This window comes from Fusarium subglutinans, assembly GCF_013396075.1.
Source record: "Fusarium subglutinans strain NRRL 66333 chromosome Unknown NRRL66333_c0000023, whole genome shotgun sequence".
Lineage (NCBI taxonomy): Eukaryota > Fungi > Ascomycota > Sordariomycetes > Hypocreales > Nectriaceae > Fusarium > Fusarium subglutinans.
In genome coordinates this window covers 135709-158300 of record NW_023502086.1, presented here as the reverse complement: position 1 = coordinate 158300, position 22592 = coordinate 135709, and the positions used below count along the sequence as shown (strand labels likewise).

The 22592-nt window shown below is 48.5% G+C and overlaps 9 protein-coding genes across 9 annotated transcripts; 5 read left to right on the top strand and 4 right to left on the bottom strand.

The window, feature by feature from the left end:
* Positions 1-1796: 1796 nt before the first annotated feature.
* FSUBG_2574 (L-galactonate dehydratase) lies at positions 1797-3202 on the top strand (the record flags this gene model as incomplete). Its single annotated transcript, XM_036680361.1, has 2 exons — positions 1797-1952; positions 2006-3202. The coding sequence occupies 2 exons, from the start codon at positions 1797-1799 to the stop codon at positions 3200-3202; spliced, it is 1353 nt and encodes a 450-aa protein (XP_036541843.1).
* A 123-nt stretch (positions 3203-3325) lies between these two features.
* Positions 3326-4198, bottom strand: FSUBG_2573 (uncharacterized protein; the record flags this gene model as incomplete). Its single annotated transcript, XM_036680360.1, has 1 exon — positions 3326-4198. The coding sequence occupies one exon, from the start codon at positions 4196-4198 to the stop codon at positions 3326-3328; it is 873 nt and encodes a 290-aa protein (XP_036541842.1).
* Positions 4199-4580: 382 nt separating this feature from the next.
* FSUBG_2572 (GPI mannosyltransferase 2) lies at positions 4581-6907 on the top strand (the record flags this gene model as incomplete). Its single annotated transcript, XM_036680359.1, has 3 exons — positions 4581-5464; positions 5511-5772; positions 6347-6907. The coding sequence occupies 3 exons, from the start codon at positions 4581-4583 to the stop codon at positions 6905-6907; spliced, it is 1707 nt and encodes a 568-aa protein (XP_036541841.1).
* A 1170-nt stretch (positions 6908-8077) lies between these two features.
* On the bottom strand, positions 8078-11953 carry FSUBG_2571 (Niemann-Pick type C-related 1 protein; the record flags this gene model as incomplete). The annotated part of the gene is made up of 2 exons (XM_036680358.1): positions 8078-11635; positions 11690-11953. The coding sequence occupies 2 exons, from the start codon at positions 11951-11953 to the stop codon at positions 8078-8080; spliced, it is 3822 nt and encodes a 1273-aa protein (XP_036541840.1).
* Positions 11954-13587: 1634 nt separating this feature from the next.
* FSUBG_2570 (uncharacterized protein) lies at positions 13588-15415 on the top strand (the record flags this gene model as incomplete). The annotated part of the gene is made up of 3 exons (XM_036680357.1): positions 13588-13626; positions 13806-14442; positions 14496-15415. 3 exons carry the CDS (start codon positions 13588-13590, stop codon positions 15413-15415), a joined length of 1596 nt encoding a protein of 531 aa, XP_036541839.1.
* A 586-nt stretch (positions 15416-16001) lies between these two features.
* FSUBG_2569 (uncharacterized protein) lies at positions 16002-16747 on the top strand (the record flags this gene model as incomplete). Its single annotated transcript, XM_036680355.1, has 2 exons — positions 16002-16522; positions 16576-16747. 2 exons carry the CDS (start codon positions 16002-16004, stop codon positions 16745-16747), a joined length of 693 nt encoding a protein of 230 aa, XP_036541838.1.
* A 271-nt stretch (positions 16748-17018) lies between these two features.
* Positions 17019-19998, bottom strand: FSUBG_2568 (NADH2 dehydrogenase (ubiquinone) flavo 1 precursor; the record flags this gene model as incomplete). The annotated part of the gene is made up of 5 exons (XM_036680354.1): positions 17019-17845; positions 17899-17954; positions 18431-18578; positions 18631-19618; positions 19696-19998. The coding sequence occupies 5 exons, from the start codon at positions 19996-19998 to the stop codon at positions 17019-17021; spliced, it is 2322 nt and encodes a 773-aa protein (XP_036541837.1).
* Positions 19999-20469: 471 nt separating this feature from the next.
* On the top strand, positions 20470-21101 carry FSUBG_2567 (dynactin 6; the record flags this gene model as incomplete). Its single annotated transcript, XM_036680353.1, has 2 exons — positions 20470-20865; positions 20913-21101. The coding sequence occupies 2 exons, from the start codon at positions 20470-20472 to the stop codon at positions 21099-21101; spliced, it is 585 nt and encodes a 194-aa protein (XP_036541836.1).
* Positions 21102-21414: 313 nt separating this feature from the next.
* On the bottom strand, positions 21415-22260 carry FSUBG_2566 (uncharacterized protein; the record flags this gene model as incomplete). Its single annotated transcript, XM_036680352.1, has 1 exon — positions 21415-22260. One exon carries the CDS (start codon positions 22258-22260, stop codon positions 21415-21417), a length of 846 nt encoding a protein of 281 aa, XP_036541835.1.
* Between the last annotated feature and the right edge of the window lie 332 nt (positions 22261-22592).

Below are 22592 nucleotides of genomic sequence, written 5' to 3'. Positions count from 1 at the left end.
AACGGTTGTTATCCGTATGGTCCTGCCGCGTCGCGTGTGACTGTTGAATCTAGCTTGAGCTGATGTCATGTCATGTGTGCCTCTATCGTATTGTGACAATGAGAGAGCCTTACTGAGAGGTCTGAGCCCATTTACCACTCATTGAGAGGGGTAAAACAAGACGTGTCTCTTGTCAATGGGCTGTTGTTCTGAAGCCATCCGGATCATCAGTTGTGGCAATGTCATTGTGAGTAAGGTAAGTTCAAGTACGTTCTTGTACGCGAGTTAGATATGCATGAGGGTGCCATGCTGGCTGTGGTAGAAGCCGGCTGCCTCCCTTTACGCACTTTTTTCGGTTTGACAATAATTTGTTGTCAATGCAGATATTTCTCTTCGGTCTTGAATATCCTAATCGTCATTGATCAACAAGATACTGAGCGTTAGGGAGTAGAATAAGGCCGTCGGCGGTTCCTTTTATGAAGAACCTTTGTCTTTTACGACGGGATAAACGAGAGGAGGCTTCTTCAAGAGTCCAAAGTCAAACAAATACGGTGCGTATATTGTTAAGACACGGTGACGGATACTGTATGCAGTTAATTTACTCAGGTGGTTGGGGAAGTGAAATAAATGGAAATGGTTGTCGTGCACCTTGAAGAAACGGTCAAGACATGGCATGATATATGAGAGGGAGGTATTTCTGAAATCTCAAAAGGCCATAGTGATCATATTAAAGAAGCTTAATTATCCGTCGGGTATATTCAACGAGTTTGAGGAATTTAACTCATAAATAGGTAGGTACTTTAGTTAAACTGAATTGCTAACAGACTTTCTCTGTGCGCGTTGGATCCCATGTTAGTGAGGGGTACTCGGATCGGATCGCGGGGACACAACGTGGGGTCAGAACTCAACATCGGATAATAATTTAAATGGAATTCTTTTGGCGAGGGCACTAAAATGTCCATTAGCATAACCTTCAGTCACGAGGTTTATTTTCCCGTCAAGCCAGCCTCGTTTCCACTAGAGATGGAGCACATTGAATGCCTGAACCTACCTACCCATAGCTAAGGTACGTGCTCTTTATAATGGATATTCTGCCTGCGGGGGGAAGACCGAGACCATTCATACTTCATACTTCATGGCAGCCCAAATCAATTGCTGCGCGGGGGCGGGTCGCGGGGGTTAAGTACTCTTAGGCGTTGAATTATGAGTACTTCTTAAAACACCAGGATCTCACTGTAGATCAAGTCCTTAGTGATATCTTCTTAACAGATACTCCCCCCAAACCCACCCCCAAATCAACAACTCTCCCCTCTCCAAACCCATCCAAACCCAAGCATATTTATCGGCAAGAACATGCCGGCGGATATCTTCTCATGATATACAAAATTCACTTTCATGGGGGTTTCCAGTGAGCGGATCCCGTTATTCCATCAATCAGACGCTGAGGAATTGGTCGTCATGGCATCTCGACTCTTCTTTTACCCCACATCGTGACAATGGATGAGGTCTCATGAGAGACGAGGAAAAAAGGGACCAGCAAAAGGGACAAGCTATAAAGCATGACGCTCCCAGCTTCAACCTCTATTTAGCCTCAATTGATTCATTATAATCTTGACGATTTTACGTTTCTTCTTCCTTTTTCTCGTCGTGATCCTCTCATCATAACTCCTCACTACCTTACTCATTGAAACCTCCCCCTCCCCCCGCGTTCGGAGCTCACCCCACCTCAAGAGTGTCCCTCATGCTTCACTGAGCTCTCTCACACTCGACAATTACCTACAACTTCGAATAAATATACCTACAAATAAACAGCAATCATGGGTGAAATCACAATTACAGGCTGGAAGACTCGCGATGTTCGCTTTCCTACTTCTCTCGATGGAACTGGCTCCGATGCCATGAACGCTGCTGGCAACTACTCCTCCGCCTACTGTATCCTCGAGACAGACTCTGAATACACCGGTCACGGAATGGTCAGTACTCAATTCCTTCGGAGACCATCTCAACTGATGCTGACTTTATACAGACCTTCACTATCGGCCGTGGAAACGACATCGTCTGCGCTGCCATCAACCACGTCGCCGAGCGTCTCAAGGGCAGGACCCTCTCCTCCCTCGTCGCAAACTGGGGCCAGACATGGCGACATCTCGTCAACGACAGTCAGCTCCGATGGATCGGCCCCGAGAAGGGTGTCATCCACCTCGCTCTCGGTGCCGTCGTCAACGCTGTCTGGGATCTCTGGGCCAAGACCCTCAACAAGCCCGTCTGGCGCATCGTCGCTGACATGAGCCCTGAGGAGTTCGTCAGCTGTATTGACTTCCGTTACATCACCGATGCTATCACTCCCGAGGAGGCTATCGCTATGCTCAAGGAGCAGGAGTCTACCAAGGCTAAGCGACTCGAAGAAGCTCTCAACAACCGCGCTGTGCCCGCTTACACAACGAGTGCTGGCTGGCTTGGATACGGAGAGGACAAGATGAAGGCTCTGCTTCAGGAGACTCTCAACGCTGGATACAGACACTTCAAGGTCAAGGTCGGTGGTGACATTGAGCGCGACCGCAAGCGTCTAGGCATTGCTCGTGAGGTCATTGGTTATGACAAGGGCAATGTTCTCATGACGGATGCTAACCAGGTTTGGTCTGTTCCTGAGGCCATTGAGTACATGAAGCAGCTCGCCGACTTCAAGCCTTGGTTCATCGAGGAGCCTACATCCCCTGACGATGTGCTCGGCCACAAGGCTGTTCGGGATGCCCTTAAGCCTTACGGCATTGGTGTCGCTACTGGTGAGATGTGCCAGAACCGTGTCATCTTCAAGCAACTACTCCAGACTGGTGCTATTGATGTGTGTCAGATCGACGCCTGTCGTATGGGTGGTGTTAACGAGGTCCTTGCTGTCCTCCTCATGGCCAAGAAGTTCGGTGTGCCTATTGTTCCTCACTCCGGTGGTGTTGGCCTCCCTGAGTACACACAGCACCTGAGCACCATCGACTACGTCGTTGTCTCTGGAAAGCTGTCTGTTCTTGAGTACGTGGACCACCTCCACGAGCACTTCTTCCACCCATCTGTCATCAAGGATGGTTACTACACTACTCCTGTGGAGCCTGGTTACAGTGTTGAGATGAAGCCTGAGAGCATGGATCGATTTAGCTACCCTGGTGAGAAGGGTGTGAGTTGGTGGACTTCAGATGAGGCCAAGGTTATTCTCGATGGTGAGAAGATTTAATGAGTGGTTGAAAAGGGTTGGATAAAAGGGCCCGGTGTTGTGTATCTAAAATGCCTCCATAAGCGGAATATCATGAATTTATGAGTTATCAAACCTGACAGGCCCCTTTATGATGTTGATTGGCTACAAGTCTAGCTGTTGATTTATGAATTGTGTTATATGTCCAAGTTCTTCAGGAGAGTACCAATGCTTCAAGGCTGGGTACGTCTTGAACTCGACTTTTGCTCCCATCCGCTCCAAGCATTTGGCGGCACTTAGTCCGTTGCAATACTCAACATCCTCGTCCTCCTTACCATGTACCACGAACACAGAAGTTTTCAGGAAAGGAAAAGAAGTTGTTGGTGGTGCAGGATCGAGCTCTGCTTCTCCACGAAGCTCGTCGATTGCTCTCTGCAGTGGAGGTTTTGCCTCCTCTTCACTATCCCTTTCGAACAATCCGTCTTCTGATACTTCATCGCATGTCTCATCCGCCATTAAACTCTCCGCTAGGGGCATGAAGCCACTCATTATAACCACGGCGCCCAGACTCTGACCCTCCCAAAGTAGCCAACTCATCAATGCCATTGCACCGCCTTGACTGAAACCAATCAATACTACTTTTCCTGCATCACCACTCAGTCTTTCTATCTCATCTTTCAATAACTTATGAATATACTCGATGCTTGGTCGCATGTTCCCACGCGCCTCAGGCTCCCAGTCGCCAGTTCCTTCATACCATTGATGAATAAGTGAACGGCGATACTTGGTCGCCCGAGCAAGAGGCGCGGTGGGGAACACGAAGCGAGCATTCGGAAGAGATTGGTGGAACGATATTGATGGATCGGGAGAAGGAGATGTGAGAAGTGGTGAGTGAAACTTCTGTGCGTTGAAGCCACGGCCGTGAAGGACGATGATTGTGAGTTTGTGGGGTGAGACAAGAGGAGAAATGGTTACCAGTGGTGGGAATTTTCCTGGTCTGAGGCGAGGCGAGTTTCTTGTGGCATACTCTGTTGACATTTTTGTTGATGTGGATGTTAATTGAGGGTACATATGTGTATTGTGTAAGTGAGGTTGGTGATGATTGATGAATGTGTGGTGACCTATGAGAAGTGAGTGCCAGAGGCTTGCTAGTGAATGAGATGAGCTGAACTGAACACCACCAGACAACGAAGTTTTCATTTTTCATGTTTCAATACTGAATTTAAAACATTCATTTCTCAGTCGGAATTGTTACCTGGTCTTCTCATACCCATAAGCCATTCCTTGTGCTGTGTTGATCTCACCACTTCTCCAGGGTCTCATTAGCGAACGTGTCACTATATTCTGCCCCACGTAACGCACCCCTTCAGCTCAACCTCACATCACCAACTTCACACGCTCATTTAATCCTCTACTCGAAATGGGTCTCCTTAACCACGAAACGAACCCAATATCTTCTCTAACAGCCGCCTTCACCGCTTGGAAGGGTCTTCTCCTGGCCATCGCTCTCGGTGCGTCTGTAGCCCCAGACTACGATACCTCAACATCTCTCTTCTTCAGCATCGTACATGGCCCGACAACACCTGTTCCTGCTCTCGCTACTCGTCTGACGAGATGGGACGCGCTGTATTTTATGCACGATGCGGTGAAGGGCAAAGTGTACGAGCAGGAGTGGGCGTTTGGCATTGGACTGCCAGCCGTTGTACGTGGCATTAATGGGTTATTTGGACTTGAAGGCTGGGATGCCATTATAGCCATTGCCATCTCGCACGTTTCTCATCTTATTTCTGTTCTGGCGCTATACCAGCTCACTATTGTGCTATGCAATGATCGGAAACTTGCATATTTGGCTGCGGTCGTGCATATTCTTTCACCTGGCGGCCTCTTCCTTTCAGCGCCGTATGCAGAGAGCACATTTGCATGCCTGTCCTTTGTGGCCAACCTACTTTTCGCCTTGAGTGTGAAAGCCGGCCCTGACTCACTAAGACGCAATATTTCTGTCATTGGAGCAGGATTGTTGTATGGGATTTCCTGTGTGTTTCGAAGCAATGGACTCTTTGGCGGCGTTCTCTTTGCGGTGGAAGCCATCAAAGGTCTCACAGCACTTCTTGGTGGGTTCACCTTCTCCAAAGCTCTGAGGCTTGTTGCACCTATTATTGGTGGGCTGTTCGTTGCAGTTGGTTTTGTTGCGCCTCAGATTCTGGCGTGGATGAGGTATTGCAATGTCCAGGATAATGGAGAACAACGCCCTTGGTGTACACGCCCTCTCCCAAGTATCTACACTTTCGTCCAAGAAGAATACTGGTATGTGCTCACAGACGAGTCAAGTAATGAAAACTAACAAAACCAGGAACGTGGGCTTCCTCAGATACTGGACACCCAATCAGATCCCCCTCTTCCTCCTTGCAGCTCCTATGCTCACAATCCTCATCAAGTCAGGAACAGAAGTCGTGCGAGAACCTTCGCGAGGCCTTCGTGCCATGATTTCTGGCACAGATGAACAGTGCAGGCTGCTCGTGAGAACTCTAGCTGCTGTGCAAACTCTTCTCGCCGCCTTGGCCATCACAAACTATCACGTCCAAATCATAAGTCGTATCTCATCTGCGTACCCTGTGTGGTACTGGTGGGTCGCTTCGTGTCTCATGGATAAGCAAAGACAGAATTTGGGTCATGGTATAATTGTGTTTATCAGCATGTATGCCATGATCCAAGGGAGTCTCTTTGCATCCTTTTTGCCGCCTGCCTGAGGTGCTGTTGTTTATACTTTGTGTTTTAACTTGAGCTGGTTTTTTTCTAGAGCCTGATTTGTCGGTTGGACAACTCAATGAACTCAACGGTATAGTGAAAAACAAATAGAGTTGGAATTATGAAAGCTTTCTACCGTCACACTTTCATTCCCTCATGTTAATGAGAGGCATATGGTGCATGTAGAGGCAACAAAGAAGTTTGTTCTGTTGATGGCGAATATTATATCTCTATTTCTCTCTATATAAAAAGACATGCTATTCCATCTTACTTGTCCTTTCTCTTCCATCTTTCAAAGATCCATCAGTTCTCATATTCGTCACCCCCAGTTACACTTACACATACTCACTCCATCGAAGTTTCTCTGCTTTATCCCAACCGACTCCCAATATGTCAGCTACAGGTAAATTGATAATGATCATTATTCTGAGACACGTAAAGACTGACCAGCAACCACCAGGGCAACAGCCGAATCAACAACCAGACCATCAATCCAACGGATCGACCTCCACTTCACATATTGTCTTTGGGCTGCCCACTCCCCCTCCGACTCCCCCTCCCTTGAATTCTGGTCTTCCGCCTCCCCCGTCTCAGCCTCCTGATACAACTCCTGGCAACGGAACTGGAAATTGTATTGAAATGTTGGTTGAGACCAAGGAGGTTGAGAACGAGGAGGTTAATAGACAAGAGCAGGACGAGACCAAGGAGTTTAAGGGACAAGAACAAGACGTGATAAGGGAGTTGGAAGGACAAGAACAGGACGAGACCAAGGAGTTCAAGGAACAAGGACAGGACACAACCAAACCCATTTCTCCTGCGAGTTTTCACTCGGACTCACTTTCACAACACTCTTTTCTAGCAAGTAAGAAGCCCTCTGAAGCAACATCCGGCCTCAGCTCTACTGCCAAGCCTATCTTGCCGAGCTTGAGAGCCCGTCGGGGTAACCTGCAGGCTATTGCTCGAAACCAAGCGAGTAGAGCATGCAAGCCTTGTTATAGATAAAGTCTATTGTATCATGCACTGAGAGCAAGGCAATAGTTGAACCTTTGTTTTAATTTACTATCGATCATCAAGTCGTGATAGAGACTGGGCGAATGGGTCACTTGGGTAGAGTTGGATAACAAGCCCTCTTCCTCTTCATACAAAGGAATATGTCCTTTTGGGCGGTTTCAAGTATATATCTTGGCTCATTGCTATGGTTAGAAGTATAATAACAGTCTCTCTATACATATTTCATGACAGAATGTGACCCAAATCATGTTCTCGCTAGTTAATTCCAATGTTATATGAAACCATCCAGCTCTCATTAATAGGGCTTCTTTTCTTTTCCAGCCGGAATACTTGGGCTATGCAAATGATCATTTCGTCCCGATTCAAACAAAGTCTTCGGTCCAACATCCGAGGATGGCTCCAACAGTTATCTTACTTTAGTAACCAGGTTTTATAAGTATTCATAGTCAAAGTAAATAGCCATAGCTACACTCAAAAAGAACGAGAGCAACTCGAACATCGAGGCCACTGAAAAACAAAGAAAAAATGATACTTGTCTATTGAATAGTTGTCATGAGACCGAGGCGTGTCGGATACTAAGGTGGCCAGTGTTTTTGGGTTAATAGGAAGGCAATTGAATGAAACGCTTGTATTATTTCTTATAGAAAAACTGTTCTGATCGCTGTAGAGCCTGATACCATCTACATAAACCAATAATAACAACGCCTTTAAACACCAGGAAGAAAACGCACCGTGCTTGTATGTTAATTCACCCATTTGCTGACTCTGCCCAAAAATGAAACCAAGGCCTCAAGTACGAGCCCTTAGTACGCTTAACATGTCAAGCCCGATTGTTCGCGCTCGAATTTTGGCATGTGGGACAACCTCAACACAAGCACCTGGTTCCAAGCATGCAACTCTGATCTTGGTGATTCCAAAATTGTTCATTAAATAGATTCTTTAAGTCGTGTTGCGTCTTTCGTCGTTGCGAGGTCGCCGAACCGGAGATGGCCTAGGTCCAGAACTTCCAGAAGTTCCTCCGTCGCTTTCTTGTCCTCCTTCCTCCTCTTCATCTTGTTCTCGGACAGTTGGCAATGAGGTTCTTCTTGCCTCGCTCCCTGTAGAGCGTGTTGCACGTCGACGGTATCTCCGTACTACGGGTCGCATAAAGAGGGGCTCATACTAAGACTCTTCCTCCGAGTCACTGTTATCATTAATCCTAATAGCTCGCCATCTCCTGTCGGTCAAGTCTTGTGCAGCAGTTCCTTCACTCTCTGGGTCGACATAGCCCTGACCTCCAGCGATGCTTAGCGCAACGGGCAAAAAGACTAGGGCGTGGAGGGCGGCGAAAATGACCAGAGACAGCCAAACTCGGAAGTAATAGATCTCGAAGATCTTTGATCGCGTGAAGGCGAGTACAGAGACACCAAGAAGCTTCGTGACGGTGATGCCCGAAAAGACAGATCCTCCGACGTTAACAAGAGCAGTCCAAGCCCGGGCATCGCGACCACGGAAAGCATTGCTATTGCCTTCCATCACTGTGCGGGAAGGATACATGAACGCGCGGGCGATATGAGCACAGAATTCAACGGAAATGCCAACGCAAATGATGAGATTGACCAGAGAAACAGCATTCAGAGACACGTTGAACAGTGCCATACTACCCATGATATCCACAACGCTCATCACAACTGTGACAGAGACCACAGCTGCCGTGAGCAATGAACCCAAGAGGACGGTCGCAACAGCAAAGATTATACCAACAGCGGCACACAACAGTACAGCTGTCAGCGGTACAATGCTAAGATATTGGTCAAAGAAGATGTAGAAGACGCTGTAGGGGAAAACATCCGCGCCTGTTCTTTCTTTGATATCAGAAGCGATGCGACGAGCTGCGGAGTATGCAGCAATAAAGTCTTCCTGGCTTCTCAAAGGAGTATGCATGGTTCTGAAGTGTGTGGACTTGACATGGTTGCCCTTGTCATTGAGAACAACAGCCTGGCCATACGCGGCCTGGCCGGCGAGAGGGCATTCATCGCCGGTAGGGCTTGAAAGGAACTTCTTAAGATAATGAATGAACTCTTCATCCTCAGGCATGCCGTAGAGTGTAGTATTCCATGCTGGCTTGCGATCAGCAAAGCAGGTTTGGCCATGCTCCACACAACACTGGTCATAGATGGGATTCAACCAGAGGAAGAAGTCGTCAATCCAACTGGCGGCAGGTGAAGAGATATAAGAAATATCTGATCTCTGTCGTTCAAGCTCAAGTGTGTTCGTAAGCGAAAGATCCTGGCAAGTCGTGAATCTCGAGCAAATTTCTTGCTGCTGTTCTCGCTTGGAGGCATCAACCTCGCGGGTCACGAAATACACTGGGGGCCCAGTCTCCAGATACTCGTACAAGTCATTAAAGTAGGGGATCAGGTAAGAACCATCAGGGATGGCAACTCGCTGATCAAGGCCAAGTTGGATCTTGGGCAAGAGTGCCAGTCCACCTGCAAAGAGCCCAAGGAAAATTGTAACAACTGCAAGCTTGACCTTCTTCCCAAGAAGTCGGGGAGCATATGTATTCTTGATGAAGACCTGCAGCAAGCTCTCTTCGGCCATGTCTGAGCCGCGGCTACCTCCCTGAGCAAAACTGTTGGCCCCATTAAGGTGGACTCTAGCCTTAGTGATCTGCCACCAGGGCCACAGCTCACAACGATGGTCTTCAACCCGCATCTGGTTAAGGGAAAGGAAGGAGACGAACATGGTCATCTGAAGCACGGCGTTGACCAGGACAGCACCTGCAGCGTAAGCAGCGAAATTCCTAACAGCCGGCATGCCAACGGCGGTGCCGAGAGCAAATGCGACGGTTTCTGTGAGAGCAGAAAAGAGAATGGAGGGTCCCATACGGCCTAGGGCTCTTGCAACTCGCTCCTCGACCATTTGGTCAGGGAAGCTGACATTGACTCTCTCGAGTTCATGGACAATCAGGAAAATATTGTCCACACCAACAGCCAGAACAATAAAGGGAATGACTTCAACAATGATGAGTGTAGCTTTTAGGCCAACCCATGAGAAAAACCCAATAGAAGCGGCAATCGACATGAGGACAATGAGAATTCCCACGAGACCGAGTGTTACCTTGGACTCAACCAAGAGCACAGCAGGATTGCGGAAGATATGCTTGAGGGGTGTTCCAAGCGCCATGCAAGCGTAAACGAACATAACGATGTAACTGATGACGATAATCTTTGCGTCTGTGTTGGTTGACTTGTTAAGTTCCTGCTCGAGACTAATCTCGGTATTGAAGGACAAGCGAAGGCCACGTTCCTTGGCTTCTTGTTGAACCTCGAGGAGTCGGTCGCGGAGGGAGTTTTCCCAATCAACAGCCCTTGCAAGAGCATCAGTTCCCTCTTGAGCGTTGTTAACTACCCAGGTCACAGTGATAGCATGGGCGTCAACCACGTCGTCGTCGTATCCACCAAAGATCATTTTGGGCTCGATGGGTTGTCCAAAGTCTGGTCGACAATCCACGGGGCTCTTGGCGCATGCTCGGAGGTCCTCTTTCCAATACTTGGGGTCAAATCCACCCTTGGCGTGCCAATAGGCTGAAACGGACTGCACGACACAGGCATCGTTGGTGGGTTTGAAGCAGAGATCCTGGAAGTATTTTCCATAGACAGGGCTTTCGATCTTCTTGACGCTCTCCTCAATTTCAATCCACCATTTCAGGGTATCGTAAGACAGAACTGGTCCTGGTCCAGAGGGATCTGTATCGTTCACAAGGAAGACCTTTTCAGCACGGTAGAAGGGTCCAAAGTTGCTGTCGAAGTAGGCCTTCTCTTGTGCAGCAGCAGAAGAGGGGCTCACCCAAAGGCGGGCAGGTTCCTTCTCAAGGTCAAAACGGAACAATCCAACACTAAGGATGGCAACGAAGAGTAGGCTTAGACCAATGCACCACCCAGGGAATCGAGCCGCAATGTGACCGAGCTGGTAGAAGGCCTTGTCGCACTTATCGTTTACCCAGTATCTCTTAGTTGGGCGCTCACGCATCGCCTCCGTGTCAACTGGACCACCTTCGTCCTCATCATCGCTATGCGAGGATTCATGCAACAGTCTTGTCCTTTCAACACGATGCTGAGAATACTTTTTATATGCGATGTGACCAAAGACGGCGAGTATCAGAGTTAAAAGCAAGACGCTATACACGAAGATGGAGGCAAAAGAGAGGCAAGGCAAAAGACCGACTCTGCAAGACTTTGAGTCTTTGACGTCTGGGAGCTTCGGGCAGACACCAGGGCAGTCGACACATACGCAGCGGTAATCGGGGTCCTCGTCATTGCATTTCTTCGGTGTCATGTCCAATGGGTGGAGGTCGTGGTCGCCGTAATCAGTCGGAAAGTTGATCTGGAAAGGAGAACCGACGAGAGGTTTCTTGTTTCCAAGGAACGTCAGCATCTCGGTGTAGTTCTTAGCACCACCACCTATCAAGTCCATCGCCTTGCTGTTTGCGCCGCCAAACTTGACTTCTTTGCAACTGTCATAGAAACCAGAGCCATATTTCTCTGAAATGAGCTGGTCGAGTTCTGTTACGAGCTGCTTGCCGTTCTTGGGGGCAGAATCGGTCACATTGATAAAGAGAGATTGGTCTGGAGAACATGTGAATGTACAAAAGAGGTTGAAGAAGTTGTCTTTGCAAGCTGGGCAAGACCCAATGAGTGTACTTGGTGTGCCGAGCTCGGACTTAAGTGCTTTGACCTATGTATCGCAGATTAGTATGAGGTAGCATGGAGGTTCGTGGGATATGCTCACTTGATCCAGGCTACAGCAAACAGGTCCGGTCTTCCATTTCTGGCCGCAAAGTTCGACGAGTTCATTACGAAGCTCTTCGTCAGGATCTTCAGCCAAACCATTGTCGACACATGGAAGCTCTTTGCCGAAAAAACTCTGCTTTCCACAGTGGCCGCGGAAGGCGCATCGTCCAGCTTCATGTTTCGGAGTATACTGCTCTGCAAAGCCGAGGCCGGTGAGAAGAGCAGCCACAGCTCCTAGCTGAGGTACGATGCGTTGATGCATCTCGAATTTAGGGAGCCGCACGCGGCGGGTGTTATGTATGAAGTCGTGGGCCTATTTGGTCGCGATCGAAGTTTCGTATGGATATCGCTCTCAAGTTGACGTACGACAGGTACGGTGTGACGATAAGCGTGGGATGATGATGAAGGTTAAGATGTTTGCGAAGCAATCATAATAGATTGTAGAATTGAAGCTTAGAAGAACAACGTGACTCGAGTGGAGGTGAAACTCTAAAGGCGACGCGTCGACAAAGTAGGCGCAACCGAGACGGTTGCAGGTTCAGACTTGGAGGCTGGTGGTGATGTCGTAGCGCAGCAGCAGCAACCGTAACCGTAGCAGGTAGCTCTACAATGGAAAGCTTGAATGGGGGCCCCGATGGCGGGCGCTGTAGAGGTCACGACCGACCTGCGTCATTGGTTTCTGTGGGCCCGGTCTGCCTCTAATTCGCCAGCGTGATCAACTTAGTGGTACTTGTGGTCTAAGAGGCCGGGGTCAGAGGCCGGGGTTGAGCTTAGCCATCGCAGTAGCTACAGTCAATGATTCATTCAGAGCTTGACTGAGATACCCTAGAGATAAAGATGTAAACGTCATATTTATTGATATTTCGCGTAACATAGAGGTAGCAGTTATTGAAATCACGGTCGGTAAGGTTCATCTTCAAGTAGAGTCCTTAGATTTATCTGCAAGATTTCTGTGTCCAGGCCAGTCTAAGAGTCGTATTCGTTTGTCTAATTACAGAAATATCAGTCTGCAAAACGACAAAAGTTCTGAGCTCTTGTCTCATATACTAACCGCTCCTCGGGAAGCAAGAAAATACTAGACCTTAATATACGGTATCGAAATAAACTTAGTAAAGAGCCCCTTAAGCTAAGGCAAGATTTACCTTAATATTTTTATTGCTTAGGGTTAAGGTCCTGTGTTTTCTTTCCTCTCCTAGCCGCTATATGTGCCTAAGAAGCATCCCATATGAGAAAATCTCTAATCCTAAGTCAACTCACTATCCAAGAAACTTGGAAGAATATGCCTAGGTAACACCAATTGCTCCGAATCCAAGGGTTCAACTTAGACAATCATCAACAGAGCAGTACAGAAACCCATCATGTATTAAGAGCCTGCCAGCCAGATAAGCAACTTTCATTAATATTGTCTAAGCATAATCACAAAAGCAGGCAAGTTAGTCCTATCACCAGATATGAACCACGAGACAATCTCCCTCAGGCATCCCCAATTTTCCACCCAGCAAATGCCCGTGTAAAGTTAATCAACAGACCCAAAAGTAAATTCAGTCGTGAATGCCCTCAATAAACCTAAAGACTTTAGGTCTCGCACTACCCATTAACTGTATTGTATTTACAACTTTGCAACCCCAAGTCTCGCTATCATGGCACGTGATACGTTTATCAACTTCAACTAACTCCACATTCGCTGAAGAGCCCTGAAAACACCATGACTCTTTCAATCTTTCTGTGCGTCATTCGGCCTTTCAATTTCGCAACGTCATTATATAAAGCGCGGGAAGCTTCTGAAGCGGGACTTAGCGACATAGTTTTTCTTATTGCCTGTAGGATCTTATAAAGTACCATGCTTTATTCGGGAACCAGCCATAACCGATACCACAACACCATCCCTCCCCCAAGATGCCAGAAACCTCAGAAGAGCTTGTGCAGAAACTGGTGGTATGTTCATTTACTATTGTTATGATGGCTTCAGCGCGTAAATATCTAGCTGCCGAGTCATAAAAACGAACCTTCGAGCCAGTATTGACCAAGATATCGTGATAATGACTATGAGACATGATATCGTGTTCATGCACTGTCATAGATAAGAGACTTCGTACTAACATATGATGTTGCAGGAAAAATTCAGGTCGCTCCTGGACGAAGCCCTCGTAGTTGCCATCGCTAGCGATCATGATCTCACGGAAGCTTCTCAGTATAACTCAGCTCAGACTGTCTTAGAAGACCTTGCCCAGCATGTCACAACAGAAGAAGCAACTGGATTCAACCCAAGTGGCATCTCGAATATGCCTGAAGATGTGAATGGCGACGAGGGTACAGTCGAGACCAGCAGTCAGCAGGCCTCTCATGCTCACGACACAGATACTACTTCCGCCAGCGATCAAACTACATCGACAGCAAACACAACTTACTCCATACCCAGACTTACTTCATTCGATGATGATAGCGAGGAGAATAAAGTCCTTCTCCTCCAAAGCATGTTTAGTGAGCTCAAGGAATTTGACATCAAACACTCACTGAAAAAGGCAAATGGCGATGTGCAGACTGCGCTCGATGACCTACTGAACATCCAGTATCTTAAATCGACAGGGCAAGAGCAGAAGGGCATTGATGGCTTCTTTGAGCCCGAAGAAGCCGGCGGAAAGAAGAAGAGAAGGAACAAGAAGAAGGGCAAAAAAGCATTCGGAAGCGAAACCCCATCATCCAGCAGCGGAAATGCCACTCCATCCCCCGATGACCTAAAAGAGTTGAAACGTATGTTCTAACCAATCGTTTACCAGACCGTGATAACTAACAGTCTGACTTAGGCCAGGACGAGATCGCATATCTGGCAGACAGGCTGGACTTACCTTTTGGAGTAGTCTCCGATATCTACCACAACAAACGCTGTGCGAGTGGTGCCGCTGCAGTTGAGATCCTGCATCGATACATGTCACAAGGCATCGAAACCCAGGATAAAGATGCAAAGAAATATGCACAGGAACTCGCACAAAAATATCAGAATGTCCCAGAGAAGTTCATGTCAACGATCGTTCAGGTTACGGGCACCACATCGCAAGAATCAGAAGACATCGCGGCGCTTGTTAGCAAACATTTCGTCAAGAATCCCTGGACACAGAAGCTTGAGGTCAGTTATCAACTGACGCCACTGCCCATAGAGGATATCGAAGGATTCGAGACAGTTACGCGAGGGAAATCCAAGCTAGCCCGGCCGGTATCAGGAAGCACCAGCTTTCCCGTCGGCTCGTCAGCGTACGCGCAAGCTGCTGAGAGAGCCAGCCAATACAATCGAGCCAAACGTGAAGCAGCCGCTTCGGCAGCATCCTTAAATCGACGTGGTGCCTCTAATCCACTCTATCGGCAGGCAGCAGGTTATTATTCTGAGAGGGCACGAGAGCAGGCTCGATATGAAATGCATGCTACATCAACGGCGGCAAATCTACTGGTTGACAAGCAAAGCACATCAACTTCGATTGACTTACACGGCGTTAACGTGCAGTCTGGCGTGAGCATTGCCCGCGAGAGAGTCCAGTCCTGGTGGGCTGGCTTGGGAGAGTTTCGGTCTGATAAGGCTCGACAGCAACCTTTTACTGTCATAACTGGACTCGGCCGCCATAGTGCTGGTGGTGTGTCACAGCTGAGACAAGCTGTAGCTGCAGCTCTCCTCCAAGACGGGTGGAAGATGCAGGTTGAGACTGGACGCTTTCTCATCAAGGGTAGGCGATAAACGCCAAGATAAAGAATGCCTTGTGGTGGCTATCTCAACTTTATTTTGGAAATACGTATTCCGCATTGGCCTGGGTTGACCAGATTGGCAATTTTTACGAGAGCTTATTGCTCAAACGGCCAAATGGGACAACACTCACCTCAAGTTCTGGCCATGTTGGAGTTCTGGACCCCAAATTCAAGCAAAGGCTTACGCAACCTCTGATCCACAAATGAACCCGAAACAGTCATGACAACCAACTGCATGTTTTCTGTGTCGGCGCTGGCGAATAGATGAGCGGAAATAGTACTGTTAGTGCAGCCATTACCATGGAAACTCGGACCATGCAGCTTTAAGGCTGTGCTAGGCACGCACGAAACATGATCCTTCGCTCCATACGCTAAACCTCTGCAAAAAGACCAGAGTAAACGCGGCGGTTTCCTAGATAGGATATGGGGTTGCTTTTATCCTGTCACATCATGCCCCTGTGGGTGCCATCACGGTATCTTTGTATAAGTACTGAGCTGTCCGCCATGAGACACCAGTATCTCAACTTACAAGGCTGACCATAAAAAATCACGGATCACTCCCTTATCGACACTTCAATATGGCGGCCAAGAACCAGTCAGGACAGCCTTCTTATGAGCCTCTTCCCAGAGAGGACCCCGCAGCTGCGCTGCTGTCACCATCCGAGCGGGAGGATAGAGACAATGGAAAGACGCCCGTATTCAGAATCTCTTTCTCACCTATTATGTTATTACGATTGATGATTGTCCCTATCGTCATCACCGATATAGTTTTTATCTGCATGCCCGTTAACTCCCCAGGATCAACCGCCGCGTTCGCAATAGGTGGAATTTTCTTGGTTATGTGGCATGCGTCCCGCGTCTTCAAGAGCCTCCTCCCAGGCAGGAAGAGCAACAAGTTCGACCTCAAGATCGGAAACTTTTTCTGCACAATTGGCACGACTTCGCTTGCCTCGCGCTCAAGCCGTGGGGCCGGGACTTATCTTGTCAGCGCTATCGACTTTTCTTTCGGTCTTTTCTTCATCGGACCCAGTGTTCTGTCCTTCACTGCATACAACTGGTACTATGAAGCAAATGTTTCGGGTCTGAGTCTTACTGTTGTGTAAGTATACGACTGATAACGGTCATTCAAGTGATGCTAATAGTGCATTGAAGGATCATGCAGTCGGTAATTGCTGTTCTCAACCTGATCAGTCTTTTCCGCAAGATGAAGATCGTTGTCTATAGGGGCGAGGACGAGGACGACTACTTGTACTCGATCCCTGACCTTGATGTCTTCCGAGACGAAGTTTCTGAGCCCCGCGACTCGATGGCTTCGGAGGTCTAGAGGACCAAATTGGAACCTTGCTGAAGGAACTCAGTACCTGTCCTCCATCTCATTCGTCAAAAGCCAGCACCTACTACAAAGACTGAGAGTAGGAGGACTATGGGTTAGCCCGTTACGAGAATGTTCTGAGAGCAATATCCAGCTGGAAAAGTGCGTATGATGTAGTCTGTAAGTAAACTGTATTTTGCTGCCGCAGTGACAGGCGGTATAGATAGCTTTCACATAGCGTAACGTGAGATAAGAATTGAACACTCCCGTACACCTTCATCCTTTACTGCTTCTGTCGTCGAAGATTCTGTCCAACCCTGTCCCATACAGCCTGACCTGTAGTAAAGGTGGTGAAGAACATGGCCAAACTGACCAAGCCGGGCTCAAGCTTGACCCATCCAACCGTAGTGGTGGGAAGAAGCATATCGAGGAGATCAGAGACGAGAGCGCGGAGGAGAACGTAGCCTTCACTCTTAAACTTCTTCATCCAAGCACGTCTCTCGATCTTGCGTTTATTGACAATGCTCTTGAGGCGCTCACGCTCCTTGTCGAGATCCTCCTTGGTCATCTTTTCAGAGAGAACGGCAGTCTCCTTCTCGGTAGTGATAAGCTCGGCTGGCTTCTCAGTAGAGCTGATGCTAACAGTCTCACGCTTGACAGAGGCAGGAGTACCAGCGACTAGTCGATACAGTCTGATAACCGTGACAAGAACAGAAGTGTATAATCCAGCAAACCAGAAAAGCTGCGACTGGTAATCAATCTCCTGGAACTTCTCAGGACTAAAGACACGGAGGTTCTCGATACCACAGAGATCAAGGAGAGTCAAAGTCTCCATCATGCCGAACATGCCGAAGCAGGTCTTGCTAATGATATCAAGCCACATATCAATGCTCTTGTCACCTTGAGCGACGTAGACGAGCCATCCTGCGCGGAAAGTGTCCAAAAAGCGGAAGAAACGAATGAAACGTCGGGAGACGTTGATCTGGCCGCCTAGAGTGCGGAGAGATAATGTTGATGACACCTTAGACTGGACAAGGGCAAATAGAGCCGGGTACCAGACTAAAAGAGAGCATATCGCTTGAAAACCACGGAGAATTCGCTCGATGCCGACTAAGAGTAGGTAGTCAGTGAGTGTGTGTTGTAAGGGTTTGTGAGAGAAATACCAAGATCAGTGCCAAAGGCAACAAAATGCTCATATGTTCCCACCATAACTGCTAGTCTACCGAGACAGAGGTGTAAGATACAAATTGAAAAGAAGTCGAGATTTATGCCACGAATTTATATACGTCTAATGCAAATGAACAGAAAATTACAAATCATTGACCCCTGGTGGTTAGGTTGATTGTTGAATAGGCGGTGTTGATGGGGCCAGCCAGTAGTTTAATGTTAGTGGATCCTTACATCCACGTATGAACACGGCAAATTGAAGCGACTTGTATATGAGTGAATGATTTCAATATTTTCATATGCATCTAAACTGGCTGTATTTTCATATGAAGATGAGTTACGCAGGCAGACATAGTTTACTTTACCAACTCTTACTCCTATTGAACAATAAGTAAATATAACACATGGCATCTACCTAATAGTTGTAGTTATGCACAAGTACGATGCAAGACACGTCAAGCTTAATCCCTTCCTCTCTCCATACCCTTTTCTACTCATGATACCAATTATTGACCAGGAGACACCAACTTGCCTTGGGCTTTGGCATTATGGTTCCATCCACCAGCAAGGGCCTCACCACCATGCTCCTGAGAGAACTTCTGGATGCGAGCCTCAAGCTCAGGTCGGAAGTGTCGGATAAGACCCTGAATAGGCCAGGCGAAGGCCTCTCCCAGAGCTAAGCATCGTTAGTACAGCTTTATAGATAGGTAATTGATATGAGAACTTACCGCAAATAGTGTGACCCTCAACCTGCTTGGTGAGCTCCTGGAGCATGTCAATCTCACGCTCACGGGCCTGACCCTTCTCAAATCGCTTCATCATTTGCTCTGTCCACTTGCTACCCTCTCGGCAAGGTGTGCACTGGCCGCAACTCTCGTGGCGGTAGAAGTGGCTGAGGCGGCTGATAGCTCGGACAATATCGGTGCTCTTATCCATAACGATAACAGCAGCAGTACCAAGACCAGACTGGCTGTCCTTGAGGGCATCAAAGTCCATCAGTTGGTCGTCGCAGACGTGCTTGGGGAGAACAGGAGTAGAAGAACCACCGGGGATGACGGCCAAAAGGTTATCCCATCCACCTCGAACACCACCACAGTGCTTGTCAATCAGCTCACGCAGAGGAATGGACATCTCCTCCTCAACAGTGCAGGGGTTGTTGACGTGGCCAGAGATACAGAACAGCTTGGTGCCCTGGTTACGCTCACGGCCGAAGCCAGCAAACCAGCTTCCCCCTCGTCGGCAGATAGTAGGGGCAACGGCAACAGTCTCGACGTTGGTAACAGTTGAAGGGCATCCGAAAAGACCGACGGCAGCAGGGAACGGGGGCTTAAGACGAGGCTTTCCAGGCTTGCCCTCCAGAGACTCAATAAGAGAAGTCTCCTCACCACAGACGTAGGCACCAGCACCTCGGTGCAGGTAAACATCGAAGTCGTAGCCAGAGTCACAGGCGTTCTTTCCGATCAGGCCGGCGGCGTAGGCCTCGTTGATGGCTCGCTGGAGAACAGCAGCCTCCTCGACGAATTCACCACGGATATAAATATAGGCGGCGGTTGCGTTCATGGCTCGGCCAGAAATAAGGCATCCCTCGATGAGCTTGTGTGGGTCCTTTCGCATAATCTCACGGTCCTTGCAGGTACCGGGCTCACCCTCATCGGCATTGACGACAAGGTAACGGGGCTTGGTGTCCTTGTCCCAATCCTTGAAGTTCATGAAAGACTGCAGAGCGTTGGGTTAGAGACAATTGATGCTGGTTCGGCCTCTTGACCCGTAAAACCAATCATGGAGAAACCTACCCATTTGAGACCCGAGGGGAAACCAGCACCACCTCGTCCTCGAAGACCGGAAGCCTTAACCTCGCTGATGATCCAATCGTGTCCCTTGAGAATAATCTCCTTGGTCTTGTGCCAATCGCCCATCTTCCTAGCACTCTTGAGGTCTACGGGGTATCGGTTATAGAGGTTCTGGAAAATGCGATCCTGGTCTCGTAGACCACCGTATGTTCGCTTCGGGGCGCCGTCCTGGACAGTAGCCAGACCCCTCACGGCGGTCCGTGAGAGGCCGACGGCCTTCTTGGGCGCCGTTCTCGTGGACAGCATTGTGCTCGATCGTTGTCGGGTGGCGGTTTGGAGATGGTTGAACGTCAAGTTGCGGCACTTCAAGTTTCCCGGGCGAGATCCATTTCGTGACCAGGCCGTTCAGAAATAGCGGGCTAGTGATTGGCCAATCCATTACGCGATTATTCAGCCACTCAAGTTAGCCAGGACTTTACTTCCCACCAATTCTCACATACAAGCACAAGTCCTTCTTATCATTTCTGTTAAGCGCATCAACTGCCCTTCGCCTCCGATTTGCCTCCAACTGATATCCTGGAGTCATAGATCCTGGTAGCGCTGCCTCACGTAAGCAGTCAAGGAAGGATTTCTATTCGACGGACTCGATCTGCGGTGTCGCAACACCAACTTGAGTATTGTGGGCTTTGTTTGCAAGCTTCATCTCGGCTTCCTCCGCCGTGTTGATGAGAAATGACCACTGACATCTGTGCAATGATAACTTGAGTCGCATTCATCATGTCTAGCAAAAGACATTCCATTCTTCCCGCTATCGATCGCAGTGGTCCTAGGCCTCCCGTCCATTTCTCAGACTCCCTGACCATCTCCGACAATGCGATTCTCCAAGGAACACACTCGATCACGATACAATCCGAAACGGTAGTACACCCTCGATCAAAGTTTGAGTCAAACTCCGGATCTATTCTGATCGGACGACGCTGTCTCATTCACGAACGAACACACCTGGGAACTCGCCCTGCCGACCCTGATACTGCACAACGTGGTGGCATCATGCTGGCAGACTTTGTTACAATTGAGGCTGGCAGTATTGTTGAAGCTGGCAATACCGAGATCGGCGAGGGTACGGTAGTTCACGCTGGGTCAACTATTGGGAGTGGTGCTAGGATCGGCAAGGTAGATGAACCCCCCATCTTCGCGATCCAGGAGCTGACAATGTCTAGAATTGCACCATTACGCAGATGACAAAGATTGCCCCTGGAGCAATATTGCCTGACAACACTGTCGTATTCTCAAACGGGACAAGACGAATCGATCGGCGTAACCTTGCTGATCAGAGGAAGATTGCCTTAATGAAACAGCTCGCCGTCCTACGAAAAATGATACCCAGTAACGCCGACAAGTTTAAATAAGATACCCATAGATATACTCTTCTGAACGACCTCATTATATATATGATAACGCTCGGCGGGTCTCCTTGTGGTGATGCTCCTTTGTTCTGTCACCATATTGATCACAAAGAATATGCAGATACATTCCCCATAAGTAGAGTTACACCTCGGGAGCATCAAAAACCTCCGGATAGCAATCTCATCACAACGGGCAGCGTGCGGCAATGTCTGCAGCTCGTATTAAAATATTATTATTCCCCAGTGAGGGTGTATGGTACATAAATCGAAGACCGGTACATAGGCCGTGCCTTCATGAGACGAATTAATAAGACTGTCATCTTCGGTCTCTGTGAAATAAGGCCAGCCCTGTTATCACCACCATAATAGCCCACCTCTCTCCAAGAAGTCCTGTCAAGCCTGTTCCCATAAATCGAAAATGCGCAACCTTGGTCAAACTTCTTCCATCGCCCATCGTCCAAGCTGCAACAACTTCGTTTCCTTGGCTATCTTTGAAGCCGCCTGGCGCAAACGCCACATTTCCTCCCCCAGGAGCACCACGGCTCATACGCACAAGTTTCCAGCCATAATAATGGCCACCCAAGCTTGCTATTACATCTCCTCGCGAGCGCCGCCACTCAAATCTTTCTCGTGGTCCATTGCCTCCTGGCCCGACTTCAATAGCAAAGCTATAGCCTGTACCGAGACCACTGTGTGAACCTACTGGTTCAACTACTTCGCGTGCCAATGGAGCTCCCGAGCCTGGCACTGGAGGCAATTCGACTTCGAAACTAGCGCTCATGAACATGAAGCTTGCAGAAGCCAGAGGTGAATATGACGGGCCTGGACCAGAGTGTAGAAGAATTGGCGGTAGATCACTCAGGCCGGAGTGTGCGGAGTAGAGATACAGGGGGTGGTTTTGGTGTTCAGCAAGTGTATAGGAATTATTGGGCCATCCTTGATAGTAGAGATTGAACGCCGGTGGGAATTGGCGTGGAACAGCTGGTGGTTGGCTGGGGCCGGCAGTTGGAGGAGGAGGAGGAGGAGCTTGTGAAGCTGATGATGGTACTTTTGGCTGCGGAGCTGCAGCTGCAGGCGGAGGTTGTGCCGGGAGCTTCTTATGCTGGTTCTGGCTCTCAGCGTATGAAGGCGGAGGTTCATCTGGAACGTCAGAGGGATTCATTTTCCTTTGAAAGGTCTGGGGCTTGAGGTGTGTTTGAGAGGTGTATAGGCGAAGCTGACCACAAGTGAATGCGATGACGTCGTCAGCAAAGAGGTAGCTAATAATCAGCCGTCAAGCGAAGCAATGTTAGCAGCTCGTATCGTGGATTTATAGAATTTCTACGAGGTTGAGTATAGTGATTGAAGAAGTCCAGAGGGCAATGTCAGCGCAAGTGAACAGGTTTTGTATAAAAGCCAAGAGGTTGAGGTCCGTCCTACCGAAGTGATATCAGTGTATTGCGTAGATAGAATGTGGCTGTGAGCTGAGTTTGTGGCTATGCATGTTACACTTTC